At 43.7% G+C, this 26,302-nt stretch overlaps 1 protein-coding gene across 1 annotated transcript in view; it reads left to right on the forward strand.

The window, feature by feature from the left end:
* The first annotated feature begins 665 nt into the window (after positions 1-665).
* Positions 666-26,302, forward strand: part of LOC146258738 (metabotropic glutamate receptor 8-like) — an 86,400-nt gene continuing 60,763 nt past the window's right edge. The window contains exon 1 of the mRNA XM_084671831.1: positions 666-1,199. Within this exon, the coding sequence (XP_084527957.1) occupies positions 666-1,199 (534 nt within the window). The remainder of the gene's footprint in view (positions 1,200-26,302) is intronic.

Below are 26,302 nucleotides of genomic sequence, written 5' to 3' on the forward strand. Positions count from 1 at the left end.
TTTCATTGAGCACATTCTCCGTTTTGTAGCATTAGTTCATGCAGATGTGACAGCACACAGTGTTCACTTGAAGACGTTCTAGTTTCAAAGGAAGGTTCCCTGCAGTGTCATGTGGTTTGTTTGTTTGTTTGTCTGTCAAGATGCATGTGTATATGTGAGAAAGAAAGAGAGTGAGAAATGCAAGACAGTGCTAAACCAAATGCAAGGCAAGAACTACTGTATCAGAATGTGTGCCGCATATTGTAGACATTTGTATTGTGTTATCCTCCACCCTTGACTGTATCAGATGAATTCTTCATCTCTTTCATCTCACCCAGCACAAACACGATTCTGTGAGCTCCTGAGATCCAGGATCTGTGAACAACATCCCTGTCGTGTTGGGCTCGAGTCTACACAGCCTCTTAAGCACCAACATTGTGCTAAAGCTCCATCTCCTACCCTTCTCCATCTCCAGTGATGCTAGGCGTGCGTATCAGGGGCACCGTCCTTTCAAGAGGTAACCCCTCATAGGTGGAAACTCCCTCCCCTACCCTGCCTTGCCATAGTGAGGGAGGCACCCATGGTCCACCCTACCTCGTGCACCCACCACCACCACCCTCCAGAAACCTGCTCTTGGGATACCCCAGTTGACCCCTCCCCTTCGCCACAGTCCCGCTCCACACACCATGGCTAGGGAGTCCAAGCCCCCCTCCCTCTCCCGCCACTTCCTCTTCTTCCTGCTGACGTCCGAGTGCTCCTGGCTGTTGTCCGCCTCCCAGAAGCCATCGCTGGACTCCCAGCCGCCCGTGTCGGAGTACGCCCACTCCATTCGCCTGGACGGGGACATCATGCTGGGCGGCCTGTTCCCCGTGCATGCTCGCGGCGAGCGCGGCGTGCCCTGCGGCGAGCTGAAGAAGGAGAAGGGCATCCACCGCTTGGAGGCCATGTTGTTCGCCATCGACCTCATCAACAAGGACCCCGAGCTGCTGCCCAACGTGACCCTGGGGGCGCGCATCCTGGACACCTGCTCGCGGGACACCTACGCGCTGGAGCAGTCGCTCACCTTCGTCCAGGCGCTCATCGAGAGGGACGGCTCGGACGTGCGATGCGCCAACGGGGACCCGCCCATCTTCGCCAAGCCGGATAAGGTCGTCGGGGTCATTGGGGCCGCGGCGAGCTCGGTGTCCATCATGGTGGCCAACATCCTTCGGCTGTTTAAGGTAGGAGGCTCCTTTAGGTTCTTTTAGTGGTGTGTTTTGCCAAGATCCCATGATTGTCTTTGCGTGCATGTGTTTGGTCCGAGTCAGTATGAGGAGGCTTGTTTAGCTGTGATCAGTGATTCCGAGGAATCAGGTGAAGTGGACTTGATTGTCTTATGTAGATGTCCCGGATTTGAAGAGTCGACCAATCAGAATTGTGTAGAAGTGTACACAGGACAACACTATTGTTCAGGTCAAATTCATTGTGTTCTATATCAAAGATTGTGATTCCATTGGGTTAACAGCGCTGGCTTGGCTGTGATGACTCTGATGGGGAAGGGATTTTCCTAGACTCTATGGCACTAAAGCAAACTCTTTGTGCAGATGGAACATTCCTTCTCCCAATGCAGTGATTTGCCTTTTGTGGTAAACTTCAAGATGTTCTTGACATCAATGTTGTCGTCTTGTCATGCCATGTCACATTGCACTACACTGAATGCATTGACAAGTTAACATCATGGCTGCATGCCTGGCTTGTTCCCATTGAAGCAGATAAAGCTGCATTATGACAGCTCATTAGTAGGGGAGTCAGTGCTAATAACGTTGTTTGGTGGGTTGGAAGATGTGCGGTATGGTGTCCGAAATGAAGACTTGTACAATCATCCAAAGCCAGTACTAAGCCCTGCACAACACAGGAATTTCCTGAACAAGCACTTTCTATTCTCTATACTATTCTCACAATTATGGCACGCAGTATTTTCAAGTGTGAGAATCCCTGATGAACTGGTTTGAGACGTTCAACATGGCTGACTACTGGAGTTCACTTCAGTCTTAAGTGTTTTGAAATAATTCAAGTGTTTTGCATTTTTTACAACTATTCACATCTGTGCTGTTTAGTGATCCTGCACGGAGGGCAAGGTGAACATACATATTCATAGGAATCAAGAGCAATGTGTTGCCCTTTGGTAGACTGTGGGTCTCATTGCATTTTCTTGTCTTTATCTTTCTCCTTGTGTGTTCCAAGCACAGCATGTAAACGCTCAGTATAGCAGACCTGAAATTCGATAGGCATTCCGCATTTCTCAAACAGGCTCAGTGCCTCTTTTCATAGTCAGCAAATGCATGACTGGGGAAGCTCGCGGAAATGAATAAAGATTGAATAAATATCTGATCAACTGAGGAGAAAAGGTGAAAAGGGAGAGACAGCCTCCCCCCCCCCCCCTTTCCCCACACAGGGACAAATGGAAGAAGGAGGGATCGTTGCCTTCGAGCCGGGGCCATAAGCGATGGCTCTGCCGACCACATTAAAATGCTGATGGAATTCCTTAGCAAAAGCAGGCAGCTACAGAGGTCGAATTCAGAGGAGAGGAAGGGACTTGACAGGCTACATTTAAAGGTGTTGCCCTAACAAAGTGGACTGTGTAAGCCATCTGCTCGGGACGCGATGCAGAGCGAACCATGTCTCCTTATTCCGGAGCTACTCAAGGCATCTGTTGCTTCCTTCCTGCCCCCTTCTGGCTCTTCCCTCTTCATCACAGACACCTGGGGATTTTTGAAAAAATAATCAGAAGTCCGCCATATCAGTGTCCTTTATCGGATACGTTGCATCCTGGACAAGCACGCTCACATTTCACCCTCCATTGGCTCACATAAACAGACAAACCTCGCTTTCCTTCTCATCGATTAGCGTGCTGAGGCCAACCCAATTACAATCTTTGTAATGGAATGGATATGCGCTGCAGCTTCATCCTGGACAAACAGAAGAGTGCTCCTGGGACTTAGTTTTCCCTAAGCAATGCTGCTGCGATCAGGTTTCATTCACCCCAATTCTTCCCCTCTTAACTGTTGGATTTGTGGTTTGTGGTGCTCTTTCCTTCATTGGGGTCTTAAACATTGAAGGAGAGAGGAAAGGAAACATCCCACCGACCTGTCAGTCCAAACTGTGTGTGTGTGCACACGCACATGATGCACCACATAATTGGAATTATGAAGTCAGCAACTGTGCATAGGGGGACTTGAATAATACCCGAGCAAATTCAGAACTGCCCAGAGAAGCCGCTGTCACGAACATGGAGATGATGTGATCAACGGCACATGTGAGCAGGCAGGCGTGGACAGACTGAGAGCTCCACTGCTTCATGGCTGGGTGAGCTTGCAGAAGCCTGGAGGTGCACTCCACGTTGATGTGGCCCCTCCACTGTTCCACCGTGTCTCCTGACCCGAGCTGGGCTGACCTGTGGTGTGCGCTGCATGTGCTTAATGTGTGAGCATGACTCAACCACTGAGGCTGTGTGTGTGTGTGCCATCCAGCAGAATTTTCAAAGTTCAAAACGACGGTGACATTTTTGGCCCGTTCAAGTTCCAATGTGACAACAAAACTAAGGGTCCCTCATTTGGCCAAATACCACAACTCTTTCGTTAAATTGTTCTCTGCGACTAAATAAGTAATTGTTAGTTACAAAAAAAAGAAAATTCTCCTGGGAACATGGACATAATTCAGACAAACTATACCTCAATGCAAAGCCAGGGTATGTCACATGGTAAAAAAATACCCGGCAATAAATCTGTAATGAGACACATGAATCATCTTTAACAATGGAGATTCCATGTTTGTTGAAGTCTTGCATGCTTAATGAGGTAGGAAAGGGCTACCAAACATCAGTTAACTAAAATTAGCCATAAAGGACCCGAGGAAAACATGCCGGATAGTGCTGATGTGGCCATTTTCTCTCCCACCCACCAGCAGTGTTGAGACACCACCCCAGTATGAGAAGAGATTTCATATCTATTGAAGCTTTCCAAAGTCAAACAATGTGTCTCTGCAGTGTAACGAACCGTTACCGTGAAGGCCTGAGTGGTTTTTCAAGTGAGACAAGCGAGGCTGAAGGAGGGGAGACTACCTATAAGCATTCAACTTTTCCTGTGGTAACGCCCCTCTGGTGCAACAGATGCCTTTTAAAAGGAAATCAAAATGACATAACAGCAAAAAACACCTTTGAATAAATGTATTGTACAAGGGATACAAGACCAGACTTATTTGGTTCTATATGACCACACATTTGACTATTAATGTTCTGTTATATTTATAAAATAATATACCTTAAATTGAAATAGTCTAAAACAGGCTCGCTGTTCGATTGACTGTTTATGAACGGTTGACTGTTTATGAATAATAAATGCCCTGGGTCTATGTCATCAGTAAGCATAAATATTGCTCACATATTAAAATCCCAATCACTGCCAAAGTCCCAGTACAGACCTGCAGCACTGCAAAAGAAATATGTGGGATTCAGGATATTAAAGGATGAGTCGAATCACAGATTCTGATCATTAGGGAAGATTTTTTTAATACAAGTCTTGAGACGATCGACACAATGGTGCCTCGCATTGCTGCCTTGTTCCCTGCAGGACTGACCTTTGTATTCCTTTGGAATAATCATTCATCACCATCACCAAAATTCAATTTTATTAATGGTAATGACGTTTTGTCCCTTGTTCCCTGCATATGTTGACCCCTTGGATTATGTCATCAATGATATCCCGTGGTAACATGACCTATCATCACACAGCATAGTATAACTCCTCCACAAATGTACTCACAAATACACTCCCATGCCCCCCCCCCCCCCACACACACACACACGCACACACACGCACTCCCCATCGACACAGTCGCATACATCCCCCTAACTAACACACGCAAGACACACTCACTTGAAAGGGTACTAACATAGCAAAAGCCTCACTGAATGAAAAGTTACACAAATAAGATGTGCCCTTGCATTAAAAATACTTACACAGATTCTCCCGGGAGAGAAGTTATAACTTTATTGATCTATAGCCTTGAGGGAAAAGGGAATAATAATAACCTATTGCGGTAATAAACACTTAGCAACAGGGTTCTGTGAAGGATTTGGCTCTACAGTAACACTCTCACTCTCTCCCATACACAATCATTTAAACTGGTAATGATGATCATAGGTTTTAAGCATTGACTGTTGGCAATGTTTCCTTAGTGTGTACACAGCACAGCGTGTCCCAGTGTACGTGCTGGCCCTACATGAGTGTGTATGTGTCTTTGCGGCGTGTGTGGTGTATGGCTGTGTGTGTGTGTGCGGGGGGGGGCAACTCATCTTGCTTGGGAGTTAACGTGTGACGGCCACTGCCTGATTTCCATTATAGAATTAGATTGCTAGAGGTGTCGCAATGCAGTCTTAATCAATATACTGTCTGCGCTCTTCGTGTGTGTGTGCGTGTGTGTGTGCGTGTGCGTGTGCGTGTGTGTGTGTGTGTGTGTGTGTGTGTGTGTGTGTGTGTGTGTGTGTGTGTGTGTGTGTGTGTGTGTGTGTGTGTGTGTGTGTGTGTGTGTGTGTGTGTGTGTGTGTGTGTGTGTGTGTGTGTGTGTGTGTGTGTGTGTGTGTGTGTGTGTCCGTCCGTGCGGATTTGGGACGAGGGACAGAGTATGAATAGGGAGCTGCTCCTCTATTTGAACATGTAATTGAGGTTGCACCAGAATCCTATCACCCCCCCCCCCCCCCCCTTCTTCCACTGACCCTTCTAAAAACAGGGTAGACCTTTTTGAATGTCATTATTGAGCCTTCTCGTATTGGGCAAGTCTGGAAGAGGGCAGCACCAGGAGCCAGTTCAATTAAGACATCTCACTAGGGTGGAGATGGTGGATTTCATGTCATGTTTTTTATGTTTTGAAATCATGCCTTCCTACCTGTTCTTAGTTGTTGCTGGGGTTGTGTTGGCAGTCTTGACGTGTGGCTGTGGTTGTTAGCGAGGAGTTGCAGTCTGCAGGTAAGGCGGGTTCAGAGGTCCTATTCATATGGATTCAACTTCCAGCTGGCTTAATTGGGCATCTGAAATAAAGCATAGGAGTGCATTTTTAGGACACACAAGATCATTTTCCCTGCATTGTATTTGTTCATAAGCATGCCAGGATTTCTAGAAATAGATAACAAATCTTTGAGAAAAGAAATGTGTTCTGCTTTCAAATGCTGTCTGCCGTTGATCTCTGGAACTGCACTTTTTTTTATCCGTTACGTGATTGGCACCCGAGACTTATGTCCCTCATTAGTCTCTCATGTCTATAATTAACTAGCCGCACAGGAAGTGGCAAGGGCCACCGTGACGCCCGCAGTTCATATCATCACCAGATTGATAGGAAATGTATTGGAAAAACCTGAAATGCCATGACACCACTTAGATGTGCCATGGAGAGTCAATCAAATTAATTATCTTCTCTGTTAGGCTATCACCCTGCCACCCCTGATGGAAACCCAGTGGTTGGGGATTAACTAAACCCATTTGGATATTAGTTTGACGGCACCTACAGGCCTGTCGAGAGAGCGTCAGTAGACAGCATTACATAGGGGCAAGAGCCACTTGGGTGCTTGGGGATTATTTTCTAAAGATTTTCACCTTATCTATTGTGCCATTCATGCAATACGGCGAAGAAGAAGAGATACTGGGCAATATATGTGATGTAGCGAGCCAAAGATTTGTGTGTGTGTGTCTGTGCGAAAGAGAGAGAGAAAGGGCGGCTGAGAGATGGAGATAGAAAGGGGGGGGGAAGAAAAGAGAGAGATAAAGAGATCCCTGTTGTTCAGCTGACTAAGCGGCTTGATCATTAATGCATGTCTTGTACACTGAGGGCTGACGTAGAGATGATTTGTCAGCATGGTGTCTCTCAGTCACAGTCTCATTGTTGCCCGTTTTGCCAAGACCACAGAATTTACACCATTTAAAAGTAAAGTATACAGTCTGTAGAATTAAAACCCAGAACTGCTGTTTATAATGTCAATCAAAGGCAGGTACAGAAATCTCATGGGATTCAAACGCTTTGTAACAGATCAATAACCCACGGAAACACATGATCATTATGGACCTCTCAAATCTTTAATGTTCTTATATTCTTTTGGATGAAATGAATATCAAACAAACAAAGCTACAACCCCAACCACACATAGGCATTAACAACAAACTAGTAGGCGTTGCCCAATCCGTCAACAATGACTCAGCTATGCCTAGCATGTAAACATCAAGTCTCTTGGGAAATGGATGGCAACATAATTTTGAGGCCATAGTAATTACTTTAAATGCACTGCGATTACACTCTCACTGGCCAGTATACAGAGGTGCCAGGATTGATATATTGCACGGAGTTCACCATGGCATAAGCCCTGCAATATTGTAAATCTAATTTTCATTTGCTGTAATGGGAATCCTCACTATGGAAGACCTGCAGCACTGATTACTCACATAGTCATTTCCTCAGATCTACACAGAGTGGGTCAATGGGGATCCAAAGTCCTCGCAAAACAATTGTATTTGTGTGTGTGTGTGTATGTGTGTGTTAAGGTAATCTCTTTCTATCGGTTTACTTTTGGCCTGTGGTTATCCTGTGCACAAGAATTCTCAACATATTGGATGGTATCCGGGATGAGTCATGCTGAACTATCAAGAGAATTGGAGTCATGCTGTCATGCTCAACTGTGTGACTGAACAGCTCTTTAAAAAATGACGTTTTAGTTACTAGTTTGTTTAACGACTCCACAGTTTGCATACTAAATAGAAAAGGAGAGAAATTAATATACCAGCTGTTTTTATGCAGCCTTACTCGTGGCCTTATGTAGCAGTGTCGATGGCTCTGTTTTTAACCTGAAAAGCAAGAGCAAAAATGCTGATGGTCTTCAGGGTGGCACCATTATTCCTTCTATTGGAATCATTGAAGGCATATTGAACTGTGACATTTGGACTTCTGACAAACTTGTGCCCTTTCTGGCTCCAATCCCTCATCGTTGGAGCGCCGTCTTTCATTTATTGCGGAGCACCTCACCCCCGTAATCTCTCCACCGGCCAGAATCAAATACCCGGATTAGCATGTTGAGGAGCATGCCGACCCCTCCTCCCACCCCCCCTCCTCCGCCACCGTCACACACACACAGGACAATCTTCTGAGGCCCTTTTGAAACCGAGTACCAGTCAAGTGTAGAGGTGCAGCTGTGCAGCCTGCGGGAGGACACCCACAGTGGGAGAGGGTTGTGGCATGTGCAGTCCCACTCATCCTCCTTGACTCCACAGGAAGATCCACACCGTGTGCTAAAGAAACGTATCGTTTTTGAGTCAGCACTGATCTATTCTTTTTTTCTTGAAGAAAACCCGACTTCTTTTTCCATGAGCCTTGATAGCTTTGTCGGTGGTTGAGTCATTTCCCTAAATCTTGCGGGTGCTTTTCTGTACCGTTTGTAGAATGTCAGTTTTATTCGAATGATACACAAAGGTTTCGTTCGATTTATTACACCCTTACCCCCCACATATTTTTGCCAATGCTGCAGTAAGTACATAAACATAAGCTGTCATTCGCTCTCCCACGCACCAGCTAAGGGTATGGAAGGGAGGAGTATGGAAATTGGAATCTTGCAGATGGGAGAGGTGTCGGAATGCACGTTTCCAGCGTGACGCTAAGCAAACTGTACAGAATGTACAGTTTGTGCAAATGTCATGCAAATCTTGTGCCTCGCGCAATCTCACCTTGTGAGTGTTTCATTCGTTTTTATAATTCTCTTTTTGTGCAACTTTGGAGTCTAGAATATATCAACTATTTGATGAACGTGACTGGTGTGTGTAAGACAGCACAGAACGGAGGATCATTAGCATGGTGAACGCTTGGGTGGGGGATTCATGAGTTGCAAACACTAAGCATTAAGCTTGTAGCTGTTCCTGATATCGTTGATTACTCTAACAATGTTCTTGGATCTGGAGGAGGAGAATTAAATATGTATTGTTTATGGACTAGGATTTAGCCATCCGAGATGGTTTCTAAAATGACCTTAACATCCTTTTTTGAGGAGAATGTCAGGTCCAATCAGTATTCTCATCAAATATTGATAGGGTAAAAAGGCGAATGTAAAAATGATGCCGCCTTACCTATTACTAACTAAAAAATTAATCACCGCTTTCTAAGCATGAGCTCCGCTCTACACATCTGGGAGTTTATTGAGTCTAGATTACTTGGTTGTTGAATAACAAATTACATTTCATTTGACTAAAAGATGGGGTTTTGTAGAAGGATGATTAAATTGAAAAGAGAGAATCTGTTCCATGCACTGGTGATGATGAGTATGAGGACAAATTGCACATGGAAGAACTTTAAAATGTGAAGATATAAAAATTAAAAAAAGCACTTTCGCCAGTCATATCCTAAGGCTTTCATAGACTAACAATTTTCGTTTTAAAGCAAGGCTTACTGACAGGACATGTTTTTTTGATTGCCGTGCAGTCCATCTTTGGACTGCAACACATAGACCATAAGATAAATAGCAAACTCTTCTTTTTATTCATTCTGTGACAGCTCTGTTTTACTGGTGACGCAAACAATGCCACCAATCTGATTGTAAAAGCAATATACTGTACAGTAGGCCTTGTAATTCAGTCATGACAGAGCCGGTTGCCTTGGGTTGCGCATGTTCCTAAGACTGATGAAGGGAAGTGACTGATCCCTTGTTGCTGCTAATTCTGTGCAATCTCGCTGACGGTGAGAAGGTAATGCATCCTAAACCATAGACACAACCAGATATAACCAGATTACATACTTGCAAAGGGTTGATGGGGTGTGAATGAGGGATTTGCCGTCTGTAAATTACGATGGGAAATTAAATTTAAACCAAAATGCGGAACTTCGTTTTTTTTCTATGCTCTCCATCTGCGAATTAGGAATGTTGCAAAAGCAATACACTTTATTGAGGACAACAATTTGATCTTCCAAAAATTATTCTAGCTAATAACTTTTGTATTGTACCAACAGTGCCAGGCTGGGCCCTTTGGGGGAAGCTACAGTACAGTGTCAGACAAACAAGATGACAGTCTAAAATGGTAGAGATAAATTACAATGATGCATCAAGTAAGGTACATGAAATGTATGTTGCAGTTAACAGACATGACTGGACATTAAATGGATTACTAGCTAGATTGGTAGTACTCGGCTGCCAGCCCAACTTTTCCCCGCCCACAAAAACATTTGGTCGGGAAGTTGGGTCTGGGGGGGCACGTTTGGGGAAAAACTATGTCCGAACAGGAGCTGTTCGGACCAATGAAATTGTCAGGGCGGGCTTTATACAATGATGGACAGATGATCAACAGTAACGTAATCAACAACGTCACGAAAGAGCGCTTGGGTTGAATTTGTTTTCAACAAACAAATCACGTTGCTCTGATTGGTTGTAGGTCTATCCAATTGAGCGAAGAGGCATGAGTTTTATGAGTTTGGTTGAAACACGCCCCATAGTCACAGCCCAACGGAGATTTATCAGACTCATATTCTGACTAGAATTATGAGTATGACAACGTCAGGCTAAATCTGAACTGTGATTAAAATGCACACAAAGTAATTGTATTTAATTTTTTTAGCACTACAGTGTATTTAAACAACACCAACATGAGTGGGGATCATATCTGTTAACAATGGAACTACATTTGTAGTCCCAGTCAACTGTAATGGTTTATATTCTTTGCAGCAGTCAACATGGAACAGATTCACCTAAATGGCAATTTGTTTTACTTGGTTTGTTTCCGCATTATCACACAGAACCAATTCATTGAACATTCTAGAATATGTACTTAAAGGGCCATACTCGGGAAAGCACAGCATGTCAGCATCACTGACTGTACACCCAGATATCACCTGCAATTTACCATAGATTAAGCCATAATCACAGAAAGGACTAAGGAACAGTCCTCAACTCTCTCAGTATAATAGGGATTATCCCATCCCCAGGCACTGTTAATACATAATTTCCTTTATTAATACAAAATCTAGAGTTGCAGGACAGAGTCTGTACTTGGTGGGTCTCACACCTCATTGTGCAACTTACTGTAGCATTGCTAGTCATATATAGGGTCAAAATGTGGTCTGATTGGTTGTTTTACAGAAGACAGTGGGTATTAAGGGGTTTGTGAAGCATTGTTCTTGGGATCCTTCATCCCCTGAGGGCTTCTTCTCAGAACTGGTTTTTCCTTCTTCTTCCTCACCTCTTACTCTTTCCCTGATTTACAATTATCAAGGTAGAGTAGGTTAGAGTTAAAACCTTAATTGTAATTGTAATTTGTTTTATTCATGGTTTAATTCATTTGCAATGTTATTAAATTATATTTCCTTTCACTTACTTGGAACATTCTTGCTCTGATTTAACCTATAGAATCCAAAAACTGTAATTCCAGAATATTTGGTTAATATTCAAACACTATTCCGTTTAGCCCTCTTCCTTTAAACGTCTTTTGGTTGTCTGGCCAATAATGAAACCCCCTACAACACCAAGATAGACCCCTGGTCAGACAAGTCAAGGCTGATCACAGCTGTGAGAGCCTTCATTATATGCCACCCCTCCATTAGGGAGACCCATGCAGCTCTGATGGACGACAGCTCTGAGGGCCATTACCCTTTGACTGAGTCCTCCAAGGGAAACCCCGAGCCTTTAAACACGTCTGGGAAGATTTAGAGTGCCTATTTCCCCTTGGTAACTGATGGGAAACTAACCAGCCTTCTATCATTTGCACGCAATAAGGATTTAATGTGCCTTGGATGTCTTGTTAACCACCATATATTGCTGGTAAGTGTATATAATTATAGTGTAGCAGTAAAAGTAGACAAAGATGATTCAGAATGTGGTGTGAAAATGAACCAGGACACTAAGTGTGCATTTCCCATTGTGAAAGTCAATTTGGTTACGGGTGTAAGTATAGCATGCAGGTTTTGCGTCATGAATTTTCGAAATGTCTCTGGAGGTCACTGAGACTGACCTATGCAGCTAGATCACTAGCATTGAAAGTTTTAAATTGGAGTGAGGAGTTGGGGCTGCGGAGGGGTCAGTTCCCCCCTCCAGACCAGTCACCCTAATGGGCTTTCTAGACGCTCAGAGAAGGAGAGCAAGAGAGGGGGGAATACTGAAGAGTGCACTATTCAAAAGACTTTGGAGAAAATATTGTTTGGACGCTGATTTGGTGATAATAACTTACTATGGCAAATATTTATCAACCAGGAACAGTAAAAACTATACCATGCTATACCACTATACCTTACTACAGTGTTTAATATTGTTCGACTGTATACTAACTATACATGATGAATATTTGAGAGGCTAAGTTCAAACTAAAAGGCTTAAGACTAAAGACTTTGCCTCAGTGCACTCAGGGCATAGGATTTGTTTGTTAAATATCCCCACTACTTGCTTACAGTTGTGTTATAACATTATCACAGCTGCTAGTGGAGGTTCCTACCTCCCCAACACAAGACATGGAATGAGCCAGTTATGGCCATCCAGACAGGCCCCTAGAGGTGGAAGGCCACATAATAACCACCACTCACCTCTACTAAAGAGCCATCAAACCCAATCCACAGTGCAGACAGAGAGGCAGAGCTGAATCATGCTTTGTAATGGCGGTTGTCATCTCCACTCATGGGCCGGCCAGACTTTGAGACACAACCTCTCATCTCCACCCAAACCCCTGCCTCGCTGTCCTCCCCCTTTCCTCTCCTCCTCCTATCTCATCCCCTCATCGGGAAAGCTTTTAGATAACAATGTTCAGATAGCTCAATGCCAGGCTGCGTCGTGAAAACCGCTAACATCCTCTGTTCAAAGACGTCTTCAAATGAATAATATACATGCTTCACCTCTTTCTTTTATCTTGTGTTTGACGATCAGAATTGCTGGGGAGGAAAACAGTTTGGTCAAGGATGAAGCTGCGTGAATCCACCAGCGAAGTGTTTGAAGTTAAAAATAATGTGTTTGCTGTGATACTGTAGGTGCAATTTCTTGCAATTTTTAATTGCTGACTGGAGCCTTGGTTGGAGGTAGTTATTAAATTATTATTATCAGGTTGTGAATTGCCGGGGGGGGGGGGGGGGGGGGGGGGCGGGGTGGTATGGGGGAGGTTTTCCCCCCTCTGCTTTCGATACTCCCCTCTCTGTTCATATATTTTCTTCACTGGTGGGGATACATTTGATCCTATTTCAGCCATCTCCTGTATCAGAAGCAAGCTATGTGTGTGTGTATATATACAAATGTGGCTCCTCATTTTAAGATGGGGCCCCCCCCGAAAATAATATTCTGGCTATGCATACAGTTTTTTGGGGGGCTCCAGTTTTTCCCACCAGCATCCTTCCTTCAAGCATCTTTCTGCGCAGAGCCGGTACCGACCGCCCCGGGATGGGGAGTTGGCACGGAGCTTCCTGCCGGGCTGATGTCTGAACGCCGGCGCTAATGTTTGAAGGCTCTTTAGCTCATCGTCAAGGGGAACGTGGGGTCTTGGCTACCCCAGAGGCGTTGGGTTGCATAACTGAGCGTAGACCCTTCTCCTCACCCTCGCTAACTGTTCTTTTTCTTCCGATGCATTTGGTCAGGACTCGCCTCAAGGGGAACTCTTTAACTGTGACTCACACTGTAGCAGCACTGGTGGGTCGTTCACCTCTGACCCCTGGGTTGCCGTAGGAATTATTTCCCCTTTTGGGTATAGATTACGGTTAATGTAAAGGAGCCGTTAAACCATTGTTTACTCAGGGTTACAACCCTCTCTTTGGTTTGTCCCTGTCTAGGGAGAGAGAAGGGCCTAACAAATAAATGAACCGTGTTTGGCAGGGGAAAAGGGTGTGTGTGCCACAGCACAACAACGTAGGCAATAATGTTTCAACACAAAAGGGATATTTACTACAACAAAATAATTGTCATAGGGTAACAAGGGAACCATGAACAGTGCCAAAGAAAAGGAACTAATAAAAGTACCAAATTGAAAAACAGCCCTGTACTAAAAACATGGGGTAGCACCTGTTCCATACCTGGTGTTATTCAACAAAAGTAATACCACATGATGGGATGTATGCCCATGGACAGCTTACCTATCCCCTTGCTCCTGTGCGAATATTCAAACCAAACAGAAAGCACTTTACCACTTAAAGGCACAAACACTAAATGAGAGGATGATATTTACTACTAACTTTGATACTTTCAACAATCAACAACAAACACAAAAACCGATATCAACGAACTTCACACAGAACTAAGTCGACTCTCAACAGCACAAATACAGAATCAATCATCTGACAAACAGAAGACAGGTGGGGCTCTAATGGAAGCTGGGAAATTAGCTTATTGGTCGGGAGCAGTCACATGGAGTTGATTAGTTGAAGTTGGAACAGCCAGTCACAGACGGACCCCTGAATGTATGAATAGGTGCGTTCGACATGGACTGCGGCTGCATGAAACGACCGGCGAGAGTAGCCGCTTGCAGTCGGGGAGGAGTTGAAAATGGCTCTGTGAAGTCGGACATTCCACCTTCTCATGGTTTGCTGCGTTGATGTCAGTCATGGCCGATCAAGCGTTGTTTGCTTACTTTACTTTATTTATAATTAAACTTAGTCTTTCCGTTAGTGAAGAGGCTGACTAAAACCCTTTCTTCAACAAATTTTCAATTCAATTAAACTTTTTTGAGCTTTGGCAAAACTGAAGGTGACGCGTCAAAGTTGTCGTGTGTGAGTCTGGCCAATCATGAAATAGCTGTGTCGTCACTTGAACCCGTGCAGTTGCTCTTGAGAAAATGCGCTCGGCTACACAGACGGCAGTTCTCGTATCGATCTCACGGTACTTTGATGGCGACATCACAGTGACGTATCCTCGGCGCCGTCTCAAGTCGGACAAAAAGTCTAACCAGAATTCACTGTTTCAAGTCAGCCGCCTGCAGCTGCCTGCAGCCGGCTGCAGCGCCGCATGAAGTCGGGTCATGTCGAACGCACCTAATGAGAGACAGATGAGAAACAGAAGGGAGGACAACACAACTATACGGACGCAGACAGAAATATATAAACGTGGCCGTAAGACTCAACAAGGGATATTTTAACCGTTTTCTTTTTAATCTTGACCCTGGCCTTTGACCTTTGGTTGGTGCTAGCTCTGCGGTAATTATTGACTTCTCCACAGGCGTTTCACTCGGAGCGGCTTGAAAAGTAATCAGATCCATTCTCTGTCCTCTCCCCTTTCTTAATTTCACTGGGGAATTCTGGAAAAGTCACCACCTCCAGTGTTGCAGGGGTAAGTGCTAGATTTACACCCTTGAGAAAGTTCAGCCCCCTCCGAAGCTCATTCATCATAACCGCCAACAGATCCATTACTGGGCATCTCCATCCATTACATAGATCTGTTGTGTGAGTGAACTGTGGAGTCTAATCACAGGCAATGGAACAATGTTGTGGGGGGGAGTCACTGACGTCAGACCTCCTGGACCGGTGCAGCAATGAGTTACAGAGAGGGAGTGTTATCTTGCACTTCTTAACGCTCAACTTGTGAAACACAATCATTCATAGACGGGGTGTCAAGATGAATTGTCATGCCAGAGCGTAGAAGACGAACCAATGCGTTAGGCACAGATAGAAATAGTCATCGATTTAATGACACAGTCCCGTATTGTGGAAATGCAAGTGCTTTTAATGTCATTTACCTCCCTGGAAAACATGGTTATGAGTGTACTCAACCTTCCCTACGCTTCCATTATCTCAGCCCTACGTGCAGTCTGCGGTGAACAGTATGTACGAGTTCGTTCACCTGGCGGCTCCACAGTTCTGTGTTTTTCACACATTGGATGTGAGTGAATGTGTAAGAGTGAAGGTGGAGGAGAGCTGCATTCACACTCCTGAAAGTAGACTGCATTTTTAATTGAATAGTTGCAAGGGAGCACGGTATATTGTGTGGTGCCTAATAAAAATGCTTTGTATGCCCATTCATTGGAATATTGTTGAAAATCATTTAAGTTAGACAGCCGGACTGTCAACATGAACCACGATGAGGATGATGTTAATGACAATGATTCATAATGACAATTCTGTAACAGTTTGTCACCATTAGTTCCCCTTCGTGACATCCACAGGACACGTTGGTTCTCCAAAGACTGCAGTGAAATAATTCATTATAAGTCAAACATATAGAATGAGACAGTGTTTGTTGTCTAAACATATAGAGACCTTAAAAAAAAAAAAAAAAAAAAAAAGTTCTGCATTTGTCTCGAATGAACAAGAAAACAACAACTTATCTTCATTACATGTTAGTTAGGTGAAGACAAGTCCTGTTCTGTTCATACTCCGCTGGGGGAAAAGGGCAAGAACACAGCCCAAGGCTACATAATTCAACTACAAAAAGTAGAGCTATAAAGGCACTGTTCCATGTGGCCAAACAAATAATTTCTTGTGTTGGCAAGCTGCTGTCCTTCGGGTGAAATGGTTTTCTGCCACAAAGGTGGTTATTACCGAAATGATTCTGTAGCGGTGGTTTAATTGCCGAGGGCAGGAGACTGCCTCACTCCTCCTTTTCTTCCAGATCATTCATGGTTTATATGGTCCCCCTCCCCACAGGTTCTTAAAAGATGACTGGCCAATCAATGCACAATTAGCAACGATAGAACGCAGTGGCCCACATCAAGGTCTGCCATTTAAAATGACACCATTGCTCGATGCGGTCACGTTGTCTTGTGCAAACTGTCAAAGCCGATAAAAGCTTGTTCCATTATTGTGTGGTGATCAATGAGTCGAGAATACCGTTTTTGCATTCGACGGAGATGGAAATCACTAGATCGGTTTTCCTGTTCGCAATAAGCATCCAAACATTATCGATTAAACTCAATTACTACTCTGGAGCGAAGCATCGAGGCAGAAATGAGCAGATGAGAGGTATAACAGGTCGAGTTATGTTTTTTTATAGGCTGCCGTCTAAGAAATACCCATGAGGTCTGCAGGGCATTACGCCGTCATTAGGCTTAACAATTGTGCAACTCTCGCCAATAAAAACCCAGGTTGAAAAGCGCAAAGCCATGATTGACTAACAACCAGGGGCAGACCAAGAGCAAAAGTTTACTCAGGAAACTTTCTTTAGAAAACCAACTGGATGCTTCTGAACACTCACAGAGATCAGAGAGGAAATGTAACGGTTTGTTGCCAGCTGGTTGTACCTTAAAAATAATAAAAATAAAATGTACTTCTTGGAGCTGTTTCTCCCCAGTAAGCATGTGTCAGTTTGACATTTCAGGACTACCTAAGGGAGGGTGGTGCTTTATGTTCAAACACTAGACATAATAGGTTCTGACAGGTTTTCTGTGACACTCACCAGTCATTTGTTCATTGCGCTGTGGTGCAGGGGCCTGGTGTCTTGCAGCCGCAATAGAAGAAAAGCTTCCCTGTTTTCTTTGTTAAAAATTCACAAGCCCGTCACCGAGCAATGTATTAACATAATACTCTGAATGAAGAGGGCAATCATTTAGTTCTTTTCCTTTCAAGATTTTGGATTTTCGGAGTAAAACCTCTACCCTCAACCATCACCACTTGGGCTTCATGCCTAGCCGGATGCCGTTAGCATCTGCATTTCTGCCTAGCTATATATGTCTTCTCTCCTGCTCTGTGATGTTTCTGTGACATTGTGTAATTAAATCACTTAATTTGTTCGACTCCAATGCACACACGCTCCTTTGGGTTAGTGGAAGTGGAAAGAAGCAGGTATGATGATGACGACGACCATGTTTTGTCTGATTGAACTTGGACCTTTATGTTCTTTAGACCTGGGTGCTAAACCTCATCTTCCACAGACACATGCACCTGAATAAGGATGTTGGGTAATAACTGGTTATTATTCATTTATTTGTTTTATTCTTCCTCTTCAAGGAATAACATCTTAAGGAACACATCTTACAATTTGACCCCCCCCCCCCCCTTCATCCAAAGCGACATATAGTACATAGTAAGTGCAGCAGATAATCACCGATTGTGCACAGTTCTTAAGTATTTTGTCAGTGGAGGATTTCCTTAAGGAGGCCAACTTCAAATCAGACAAGTGTTGGTGCTGTGTGCTTAACACTTGTAGCTACAAGGTAAGAGACAGACATTTTCCTTAAGCCCCATCGTCATTTCTGAAAAGACTGTAACAATATAGCTCTGTCAAGAGACATCAGCTTCCCCGGGGGTTGGACAGACGCTTAGCTGTCACAAAGTGATTGCAGATTTTTTTTTTTGCGTCTGCCAATTCCACGTGGGCCGTCCCAAAGTGGTGATACTCATGTGTCCTGACACGTGTGTCTCATTGGTGAACTCCGCCACCCCCACCCGCCCACACACCCCCTTGGGCACTTGGACACCAAGGCATAGATCAGCCGAGGACCTGCTTCCTGTCATCACACTGTCACAGTGATGTGTAGGTGGAAGTGTGCGTTTGTGTGTGTGTGTGTGCGTGAAAGAGAGGGAGACATAGATAGGAGAGAGACAAAGACAGAGGAAAAGAGATAAAAAGCAGGAGGAGAAGAAAGCGAAAGCAAGGGAAGGAAGAGAGAGAGAAAGGGAGAAATAAACAGGAAAATAAACGTGTTTGGTGTAGCAATTGTGTGTGTATGTGTGTGTGAAAGAAGCAAACAGACCAGCTGAGATTTATCTCCCTTTCAGCTGCAAAAAAGCCTTTCTGTGTGATTGACCGGGCATCCCTGGTTACTGACCCGTAGGCCTGTGTGCGTCTGTGGGGTGAGAGAGCCAACAACGCCTTGATCCCCCTGATCCTGGATCAGCTGGCTGCGCCGCCCGCCTGGTCTGCTCCAATTACACCGTGATGGTTGAAGCGCACTGAATCACATTTGTGTGGCCAGTCAATATCCAGGAATATCAGACATGCTGAAACGTCACACCCTGCTTTGTGTTCTTTGCATCAGTTCTGTTGCGGAAGGCAGCTAAGAAAAGATGTAATGGAATACCCTCTTGGTTAACAATTAATTTTGATGGTCCATCTGTTGACACATTGTAGGTTATCAGTAACTACTCAGTAGCATGTCAACAATGTATCCGTTTACAATCAACAAAAGTGTTTCAACAGATACAGTATGTAGTTATGCATTCAACTAAATGTCTGTAGACTATCAGGTGCATTTCAAGTGTTGATCTACAGACTTCACAAAATGTCTGCTGACTTTCAAGGTTTTTAACCAATATTCAACTAAATGTCAGTTAACTGATACGTTTACTATCTGTTGATAATGTATTGATTCTCAATTAAAGATAATGTGCTTCTCTTCTTGATTATCCAATTAAAGTGAAAGACCGTTGGGGGTTGTAGAATAAACTATCAACAGAACACATATTAACCATTTGTACATAAATAGGGAGTCAGATGGCTGAGCGGTGAGGGAGTCGGGCTAGTAATCAGAAGGTTGCTGGATCAATTTTCCGCCGTGCCAAATGACTGTGTCCTTGGGCAAGGCACTTCACCCTACTTGCCTCGGGGGGAATGTCCCTGTACTTACTGACCTTTTGGTCAGGTTGCTCAACATTTTATTATTTAGCCAATTCCCTGGCCTGAATACGTCCACTGTAAACATTTATCATAACTCATGTATATGTATGTGTATACTCATGTAAAGGTAGGGAATCAGGCTTTTAATCAGAAGGTTGCCAGTTCAATTCCGGCCGTGCCAATTGACGTTGTGTCCTTGGGAAAGGCACTTCACCTTACTTGCCTCGGGGAATGTCCCTGTACTTACTGTAAGTCGCTCTGGATAAGAGCGTCTGCTAAATGACTAAATGTGAATGTTAAAAGAAAAATTTGTGAGTTGAATGCATAACTACATCTGTTGAAACAGTTATGTTGAATTTAAACGGATACATTGTTGACATGCTACTGAATAGTTACTGATAACCTATCAACAGATGGACCATCAAAATAAAGTGTACCAAACCTGTGTATCAGACAGTAGGCTATGGTCACAGTACTTTAACTGAGTTGCGTGAGAACTGAACTGAAAGTTCTGAAGTCATAACTGAACATTTGAACTTTCCATTTTGCCCACAATGACGCTTAGTTTTCGAGACAACCGCTAGAAGATCATTAATTGAATAAATTTGCTTCCGGATAACGTTAGAATTGAGAGTTTCAGCATTTGACAAACAATGCAAACTTGTGCAAGAATCCCCCCTGCATCCTTGACCCTGGACTAGATCCTGGATGTGTTCAGTCTCTCTTGGGGCAGACAGTCCTCGATCTGAATTGTTAACCATAAACCTCTCATTAGTATTCTGGCCCACGTCCCCCGGAATCGCTCCAAAGTTGAGGATTCAGTAAACATGTAGTATAGCGTAGTCACCGCTTAAGCTCTCTTTCCATCTCCCTCTCTCGCCCGCCTCCATACTGTATCTGTCAGTTTACACTGTCAAAACAAGTGCTGACACTTGTTTGTGTCTGTACACGCAGCTACACTTGCCCCAGACAATGACCTTCAGATGATCTTGGCTCGGATAAGGGTAATCATATACATTACATTACACCGCAATCCATTATTCATTAGTGTTGCAGACTGGCTTTCTGACCCTTCCCTGTTCTTAAGACCAGGATCATAAATACAGCCTGCCAGTGCTTCGCAAGTGAATAGCTGACCACATATTAAACCTAACATACATAAACATCACATTACTGGAGCTGGGACTTGTTTAGTTTATTGAAGGTTTAGCAAAAATAAACATTGTGATGTGGTATATGGCACCTGAATAGCAACACATTTAGATATCCTGACTTTGAGTCATGGTCAGGTCTTCCAATCCTACTTTCCTTTCCTGTTCTATTTGTCAGAAATATTTTCTCTCTAATCAGCATACATCACACCTAAATTAGGTTCTGATGCACTCTAGCTTTTGTCGCACCTAAGGCTGACTGACTCTCTGATAATTAAGAAGTGAGACTGAGACGGGAGAGGATATTTTCCATTTCAATTCCTCCGCCAAGAAAAGGCAGACTTTAAGTGAGCCATTGAGTACACTGAAAAATATTATTCGGACGGAATCCATCTACATAAATCCTGCTCCACAAGACTCCCCATAGGGCTTTAGGAACCAGGGAGCCTTAGATCACAGCAAGGACAGCCCAAGCAAGACACCAGGCTTTATTTTAATCTCACATTGCACTGTCACAATGTCCCAAAGTGCGTCAGAGCTGTACTTGGGTCTTCATTGGACGGAATGATTCTCTCAATTTAAATCATGTCTCAGTCTAAGGTTCTAATAGAAAAGAAAAAAAAGAAAATACTTCAGAAAGAAAAGACTTAAGCAAGTTCGCAATACTTTGTTTTTACTCCTAAGAAATCTGAACAACTGAAGGTTGAAGTATCCTCATCTCTTTGGGAGCTGGAGGACAATATTTCTGAACATTAGTTTTTGTGGATTAGAGTTTCTTGTTTTGCGGCTGTATTGAATTCCCTGCTGTGCACTGTCAGCTTGAAAGGATAATTGAAAGTAGATCTGAAAAAGGCAGTTGTCAGAATCAGCTTTGCTTTCAGTAGTGCTGGATCTCCTCGGTGTGGCTTTTGATTTAAAAAAAATTCCCTAACCACAGACCAAGACAAGTAGCTGTTTTTCAAATGGATACATCTTCACAGTCCGAACTGTTAAATACAGTCTCCCTACCCTGTGCATACCCAGTCCCAGAAGCATACGGAAGTGTAATCCCCATCTATTTCACCACACCCTCAGAGCAGAGAGATTTACCGTTGTTGGGTCTTTATGTGTGGCTAGCCATTTCAACTATGTTCTTTCCCACACCCAGCAATTACAAGACTGCAGTTATTGAGGGAGTAGACAGTAATTAGCCCAAGGAACTATCTTGCAAACTTTCTAAAGAAAAAACCCTGTGTTCCTACACTGTTGTCAGCAGCTAAATATATCGAGATGAACAAGGTGGGCTACGATGTCAGACAGAGGATGCTGGAAGGGATGTCTTGAACTTACTAAAATCTGTTTGTTTTTTTATCCTCACTGCATGACTAATGCTGATAGCCAATGCTTTTCAATAGCATTTTACTTCAAAGTTTACCAAAAACAACGTTTATAGTACAGGGCTCGTCAGTCATCAGTCCATCTCTTCATCCGAACAGCAGCATGGAAGACACTGAGAAATTAACGCAACTGGCCCAAAGCCATTTACTGTAACTACTGTATACTCAACAATACAGAGTTCAGATGAATCCTTAATGGACATCTAGCTGTTGCAAGGTACTGAAACCTTTGACAGAAGGATGTCACTTTGATTCAAGAGGACCGGTTGAAGTGTTTTCATCTTTTGGGGAAATAATTTCTTGTGCGATTTACTTTAACAATAATGGCACTTCTGACGTGAATTGGTAGCAGTAAAACATATTCATAGCACTTCCATTGCCTTCAGTGACTGTGCAGCGATGGTATGTTGTTGCGATAGCACCAACATAACAATCTTTTTGGAGTTGTGTTGTAATGGGACATATTTCCATTTCAGAACAGCAATGTTTTAGCATATGGCTATAGAACCACAGTACACAGGTAATTTGTATGCTTTGTGGTAGCTCAACTGTGTGTCCTCATCTTACCCGTATAAACATGGAATAGTCAAAGGACAGGAAAAAGAGTGAAGATTCTATCTTCCAAATGCGTTCTAAGACATCCTGAAAATCAAATAAAAGTATTACCCACTAAAGCAACTTAGTCTATCCTAAATAATGCAAGCCGAGGGAAATGATTAGTGTATGTCTTTCTCCCTTGTAAATGATTCAGTGATTCTTAGATGCCAGAGCAAGCACAGCAGGGATGATGTCAAGGTAAACTATTATCAGGAAAAGCAATGCTAACACTTATGTCTTGCTATTTATGTTAATGGAGGACTTTGCATTGGAACTCAGCAACTCCCTTATCCCCCGACCTTGCTGATGATATGTTGCTGGTTTATAGGTGACTTTCTTTGACGTACTAATGGCTAGTAGTCCATACAGTACTCATATAATTTTCTTGCGACACTTTAGGTGTACATATAGTAAAATACTTCAAGCATTACATTTGGTTATATAGTTGTATGCTTGCGCGCGTCAATCTGAAGGGAAGGGGGAAAGGGCACAAACACTTTGTGTGTGTGTCTGCCTGTCAGGTAGATAAACTTTGACAAGTGCAGCTAAGCATTTTTTCCCCACAGTGTACCCAGAGGGTGACTTATGCTAATCTTCAGCCTTGCCTTCATCAGAATAAATCCTGTTTTCTCCTTCATGCTGACAGCGTCTAAGAGTTGGTTAATCTTTCCCTTTCCAGGAGATCTACTAATATTCCAGACTCACCCAAAAAAAGCTCACACAACATCCATAATCAATGTTCAATCAGATATGAACTGTTGATGCAGAGGTTGCTGTTGAGAGCCGAGGATTTAGCATGAGTGATTGCCGTCATATGTATAGTATTACAGTCATTGTTCACCTAATGTACATCTAGTTAGCATGTAGTGTGCATCTCGTGAGCATCTGTCGTTTTCATTTATTGTGTCTTTAGTGTGCAGCTACTATAGCGAACCTCTAGTGAGATTTCCAGTATCTACTCATGGATTGGATAAGTGTATCTCTTTCTATCATTAATTATAGCTGTTTGTCAGTTGAAAGCAACAGTTTGTAACTAGCCACTTACCGTACCGTCACTCTATTGTTAATTGACCAGCCTCTGTTGTTGTTTAGCAACATGCTAAATATTGTGAGGGAAACGGCAGTGAAATTTGATCTGTTTGTTGCACAGAGGGTATCATTTTCCTTCACCACATACTCAAAGATTATCAGCAGCAGGGGGAGGGTGGTCTGGCTGTCAGGTGGACTAACCCCCAAATATCCCCATCTCTGAAAAATAAACAGTGATGACGTAGCGGGAGGAATCTGACAGTCACCTGCTTACCGAGGCAGGGGTTGTTGGGTAGCCAGGGGAACTCACAGGGGAGGTATGCAGAGCTTAGGGGCACCGAGCTAAACCGATTGGGAGGGGAGCTAGGGGGGGAGAAAGAAAATAAGGAAAATTCCCCCGATGGAAGGGAAATGAAGGCCATGGGGAGGGGAATCAGGAAAGTGTGGGCGGTGGGAAGGGTTAGGGGATGGACTGTCATTAACTTTGGCGGTGACTGCTGAGATGACTTGGTTATGGTTCTAAGAGGTTCTACATTGCCTGGGGGGGGGAGAGAGGCTGGGAGAAGCGAGGGGATTAGAGGAGGAAGGTGGCAGGGAGGCTTGGAGACGGGGATTTGGGAGAGTGAGCTGCTAAACGTGTCGGAGAGAAAGGAAGAGGAGAGGAAGGAAGGAAGACAGTGTTCATTCAGGGCGAAAAAAGAAATGGAGTGAAAGAAAATTAATTGTCAGCCACAGGAATGAAGGTATATACAGGGATGTTGTTCCTCAGTCAATGACATATATGTCTGTATGTATAGCATGACTTTTCAATCAATCAGTTAGTTAAACATGATTATCCAGGTCAATGATGATAGCTGGTTGGAAAAACCTACTCTCAGTTGCCTGCTTAGTGCTCGTGTCACAGCTCATCATATTATGTCCAGTGGCTATAGGAGTGGTAGACCTTGCCCTGATTACTTCACCGATGTTTCACTAGCAGTTGCACACGCTTGACTTGTACTGTCTGTCATTGTGTGGGGAACATGATGAAAATCTGCCAGATGGGTTGCCATGCTACTGTACCCAGGAGCTCACACCTGCCAGCTAAAAATATGCTGCCGAGCACACTTGGCCAATCAGCAGACTCTGTTGACATCACTTTGGTGCGTCACTGCACGCCGTTTCTTTTACACCAAACTTCTGCCAGTGTGACAGGAGCAGCCGTGGTGACATTTGGGTGTGGCTGGTATCCAACGCGACAAATCGAAAAGAGGTCTGGTGCCTTTTTTTTTGTCTACACTTTCTATCAACTAGCCACCTTAACACCCAAGAGAATAATCCATACAGAATCAGTGTTTTTACTGTCATGGATCTTTTGTGTTACCAAACACGAAGAGACACCAGATATACCATAATCTATTTAGTTTTATCTGTACAGTAGATTAACTCAAATTGGTTAGAGAGGTTAGTTCAGTAAACTGTATACAGCAATTATGTCACAATGTATGTAGGGCATCCTGGATCAATGATGTGTAAATAAACACACAGAAACATGTTTAACTTTAGCACAGAACAAATCATATTAAGTAATTTCCAGTACCAAAAAAAAAACAGGGAGCCTGTGAGTTGGACTTGGATTGGGAAGAGCCACTAACTGGTAATATGTCAGGCAGTAAAGGCTCATGTGTAATTAGACCCTCTCAGTTCAAGTCAGGTTTAGCTTTACAAAAAAAAAAAAGCTTCTACGATTTTATTTTAGGTTTTGTGTGTTTCAGTTTACTTGTGTAAGCGCGTTTGTGTGAGCGTGTGCATTATTGTGAGAGAAAATGATAAAGAACCATAACATCTGTAAGCATAAGTACTAAATACAGAAATATCCACTACCGGATTCCCCTTTAACTGAGACATTGTTGAAACAATGGTGTTGTCCTCTGTGTGTCTCGATGTTATGTGATGTTATGGGTGCGTTCGGTCTGAGGGTGAATTGTGGGGTGAATTCATTCACTGCATCACAGGAGGGTCTGGTGAAGAGCAGCTAAGCGCTCAAATCTATGGAAGGCACAGAAATAGTGGAACCTAAACTACTGTCTCAATGCAGTACCATAGAGGGATTAGTGGAAAAGTCTTCATAGTGAAGAGGGTTTGGAGAACCTCTTTAACCCACCATGGTGGACCCAGCATATCACATGTTCACCAGACTTGCCGTCTGAGTGTTTTTTTTTTTTACCACTTAGGCTGGCTGCAGTTTGGCGCTCGTACACAGCAAAACAAGCATAGTCACCCAGGTAAAAAAAAAACTGGCAACACCATGAAAGGGTGAATGAGCCCGACAAGCCACATTAGACCAACCGGGCTGTGCTGCAAAGCCAATGGGGCGGCAGCGACACTGTGTTCCCCTGAAACCTGCCAAGGCTTTCAGAAAGCGCCTGGCAGGTTCTCTGAATGGAGCAGATGACAGAGTATCACAGCATGCCGGTTTCTCTCGGATTCTTGTGGGCACTTTTCCTTTGTCCCTTCCACACAGCGACAGCAGACTAACAGGCGGCTAATCAAGAGTCCCCAGATCTCAGGTCAGATCAATGTGTGTGGAAGAAGTTTACTCAAGACAATATACTACATTTGAATTCACATTGTGTACCCGTTTCTTGTCATTATCAAAATCTCAGATCCCAGAACGTTTTATTTAC

This window comes from Hypomesus nipponensis, chromosome 14 (genome assembly GCF_054491055.1).
Source record: "Hypomesus nipponensis isolate SF chromosome 14, ASM5449105v1, whole genome shotgun sequence".
NCBI lineage: Eukaryota > Metazoa > Chordata > Actinopteri > Osmeriformes > Osmeridae > Hypomesus > Hypomesus nipponensis.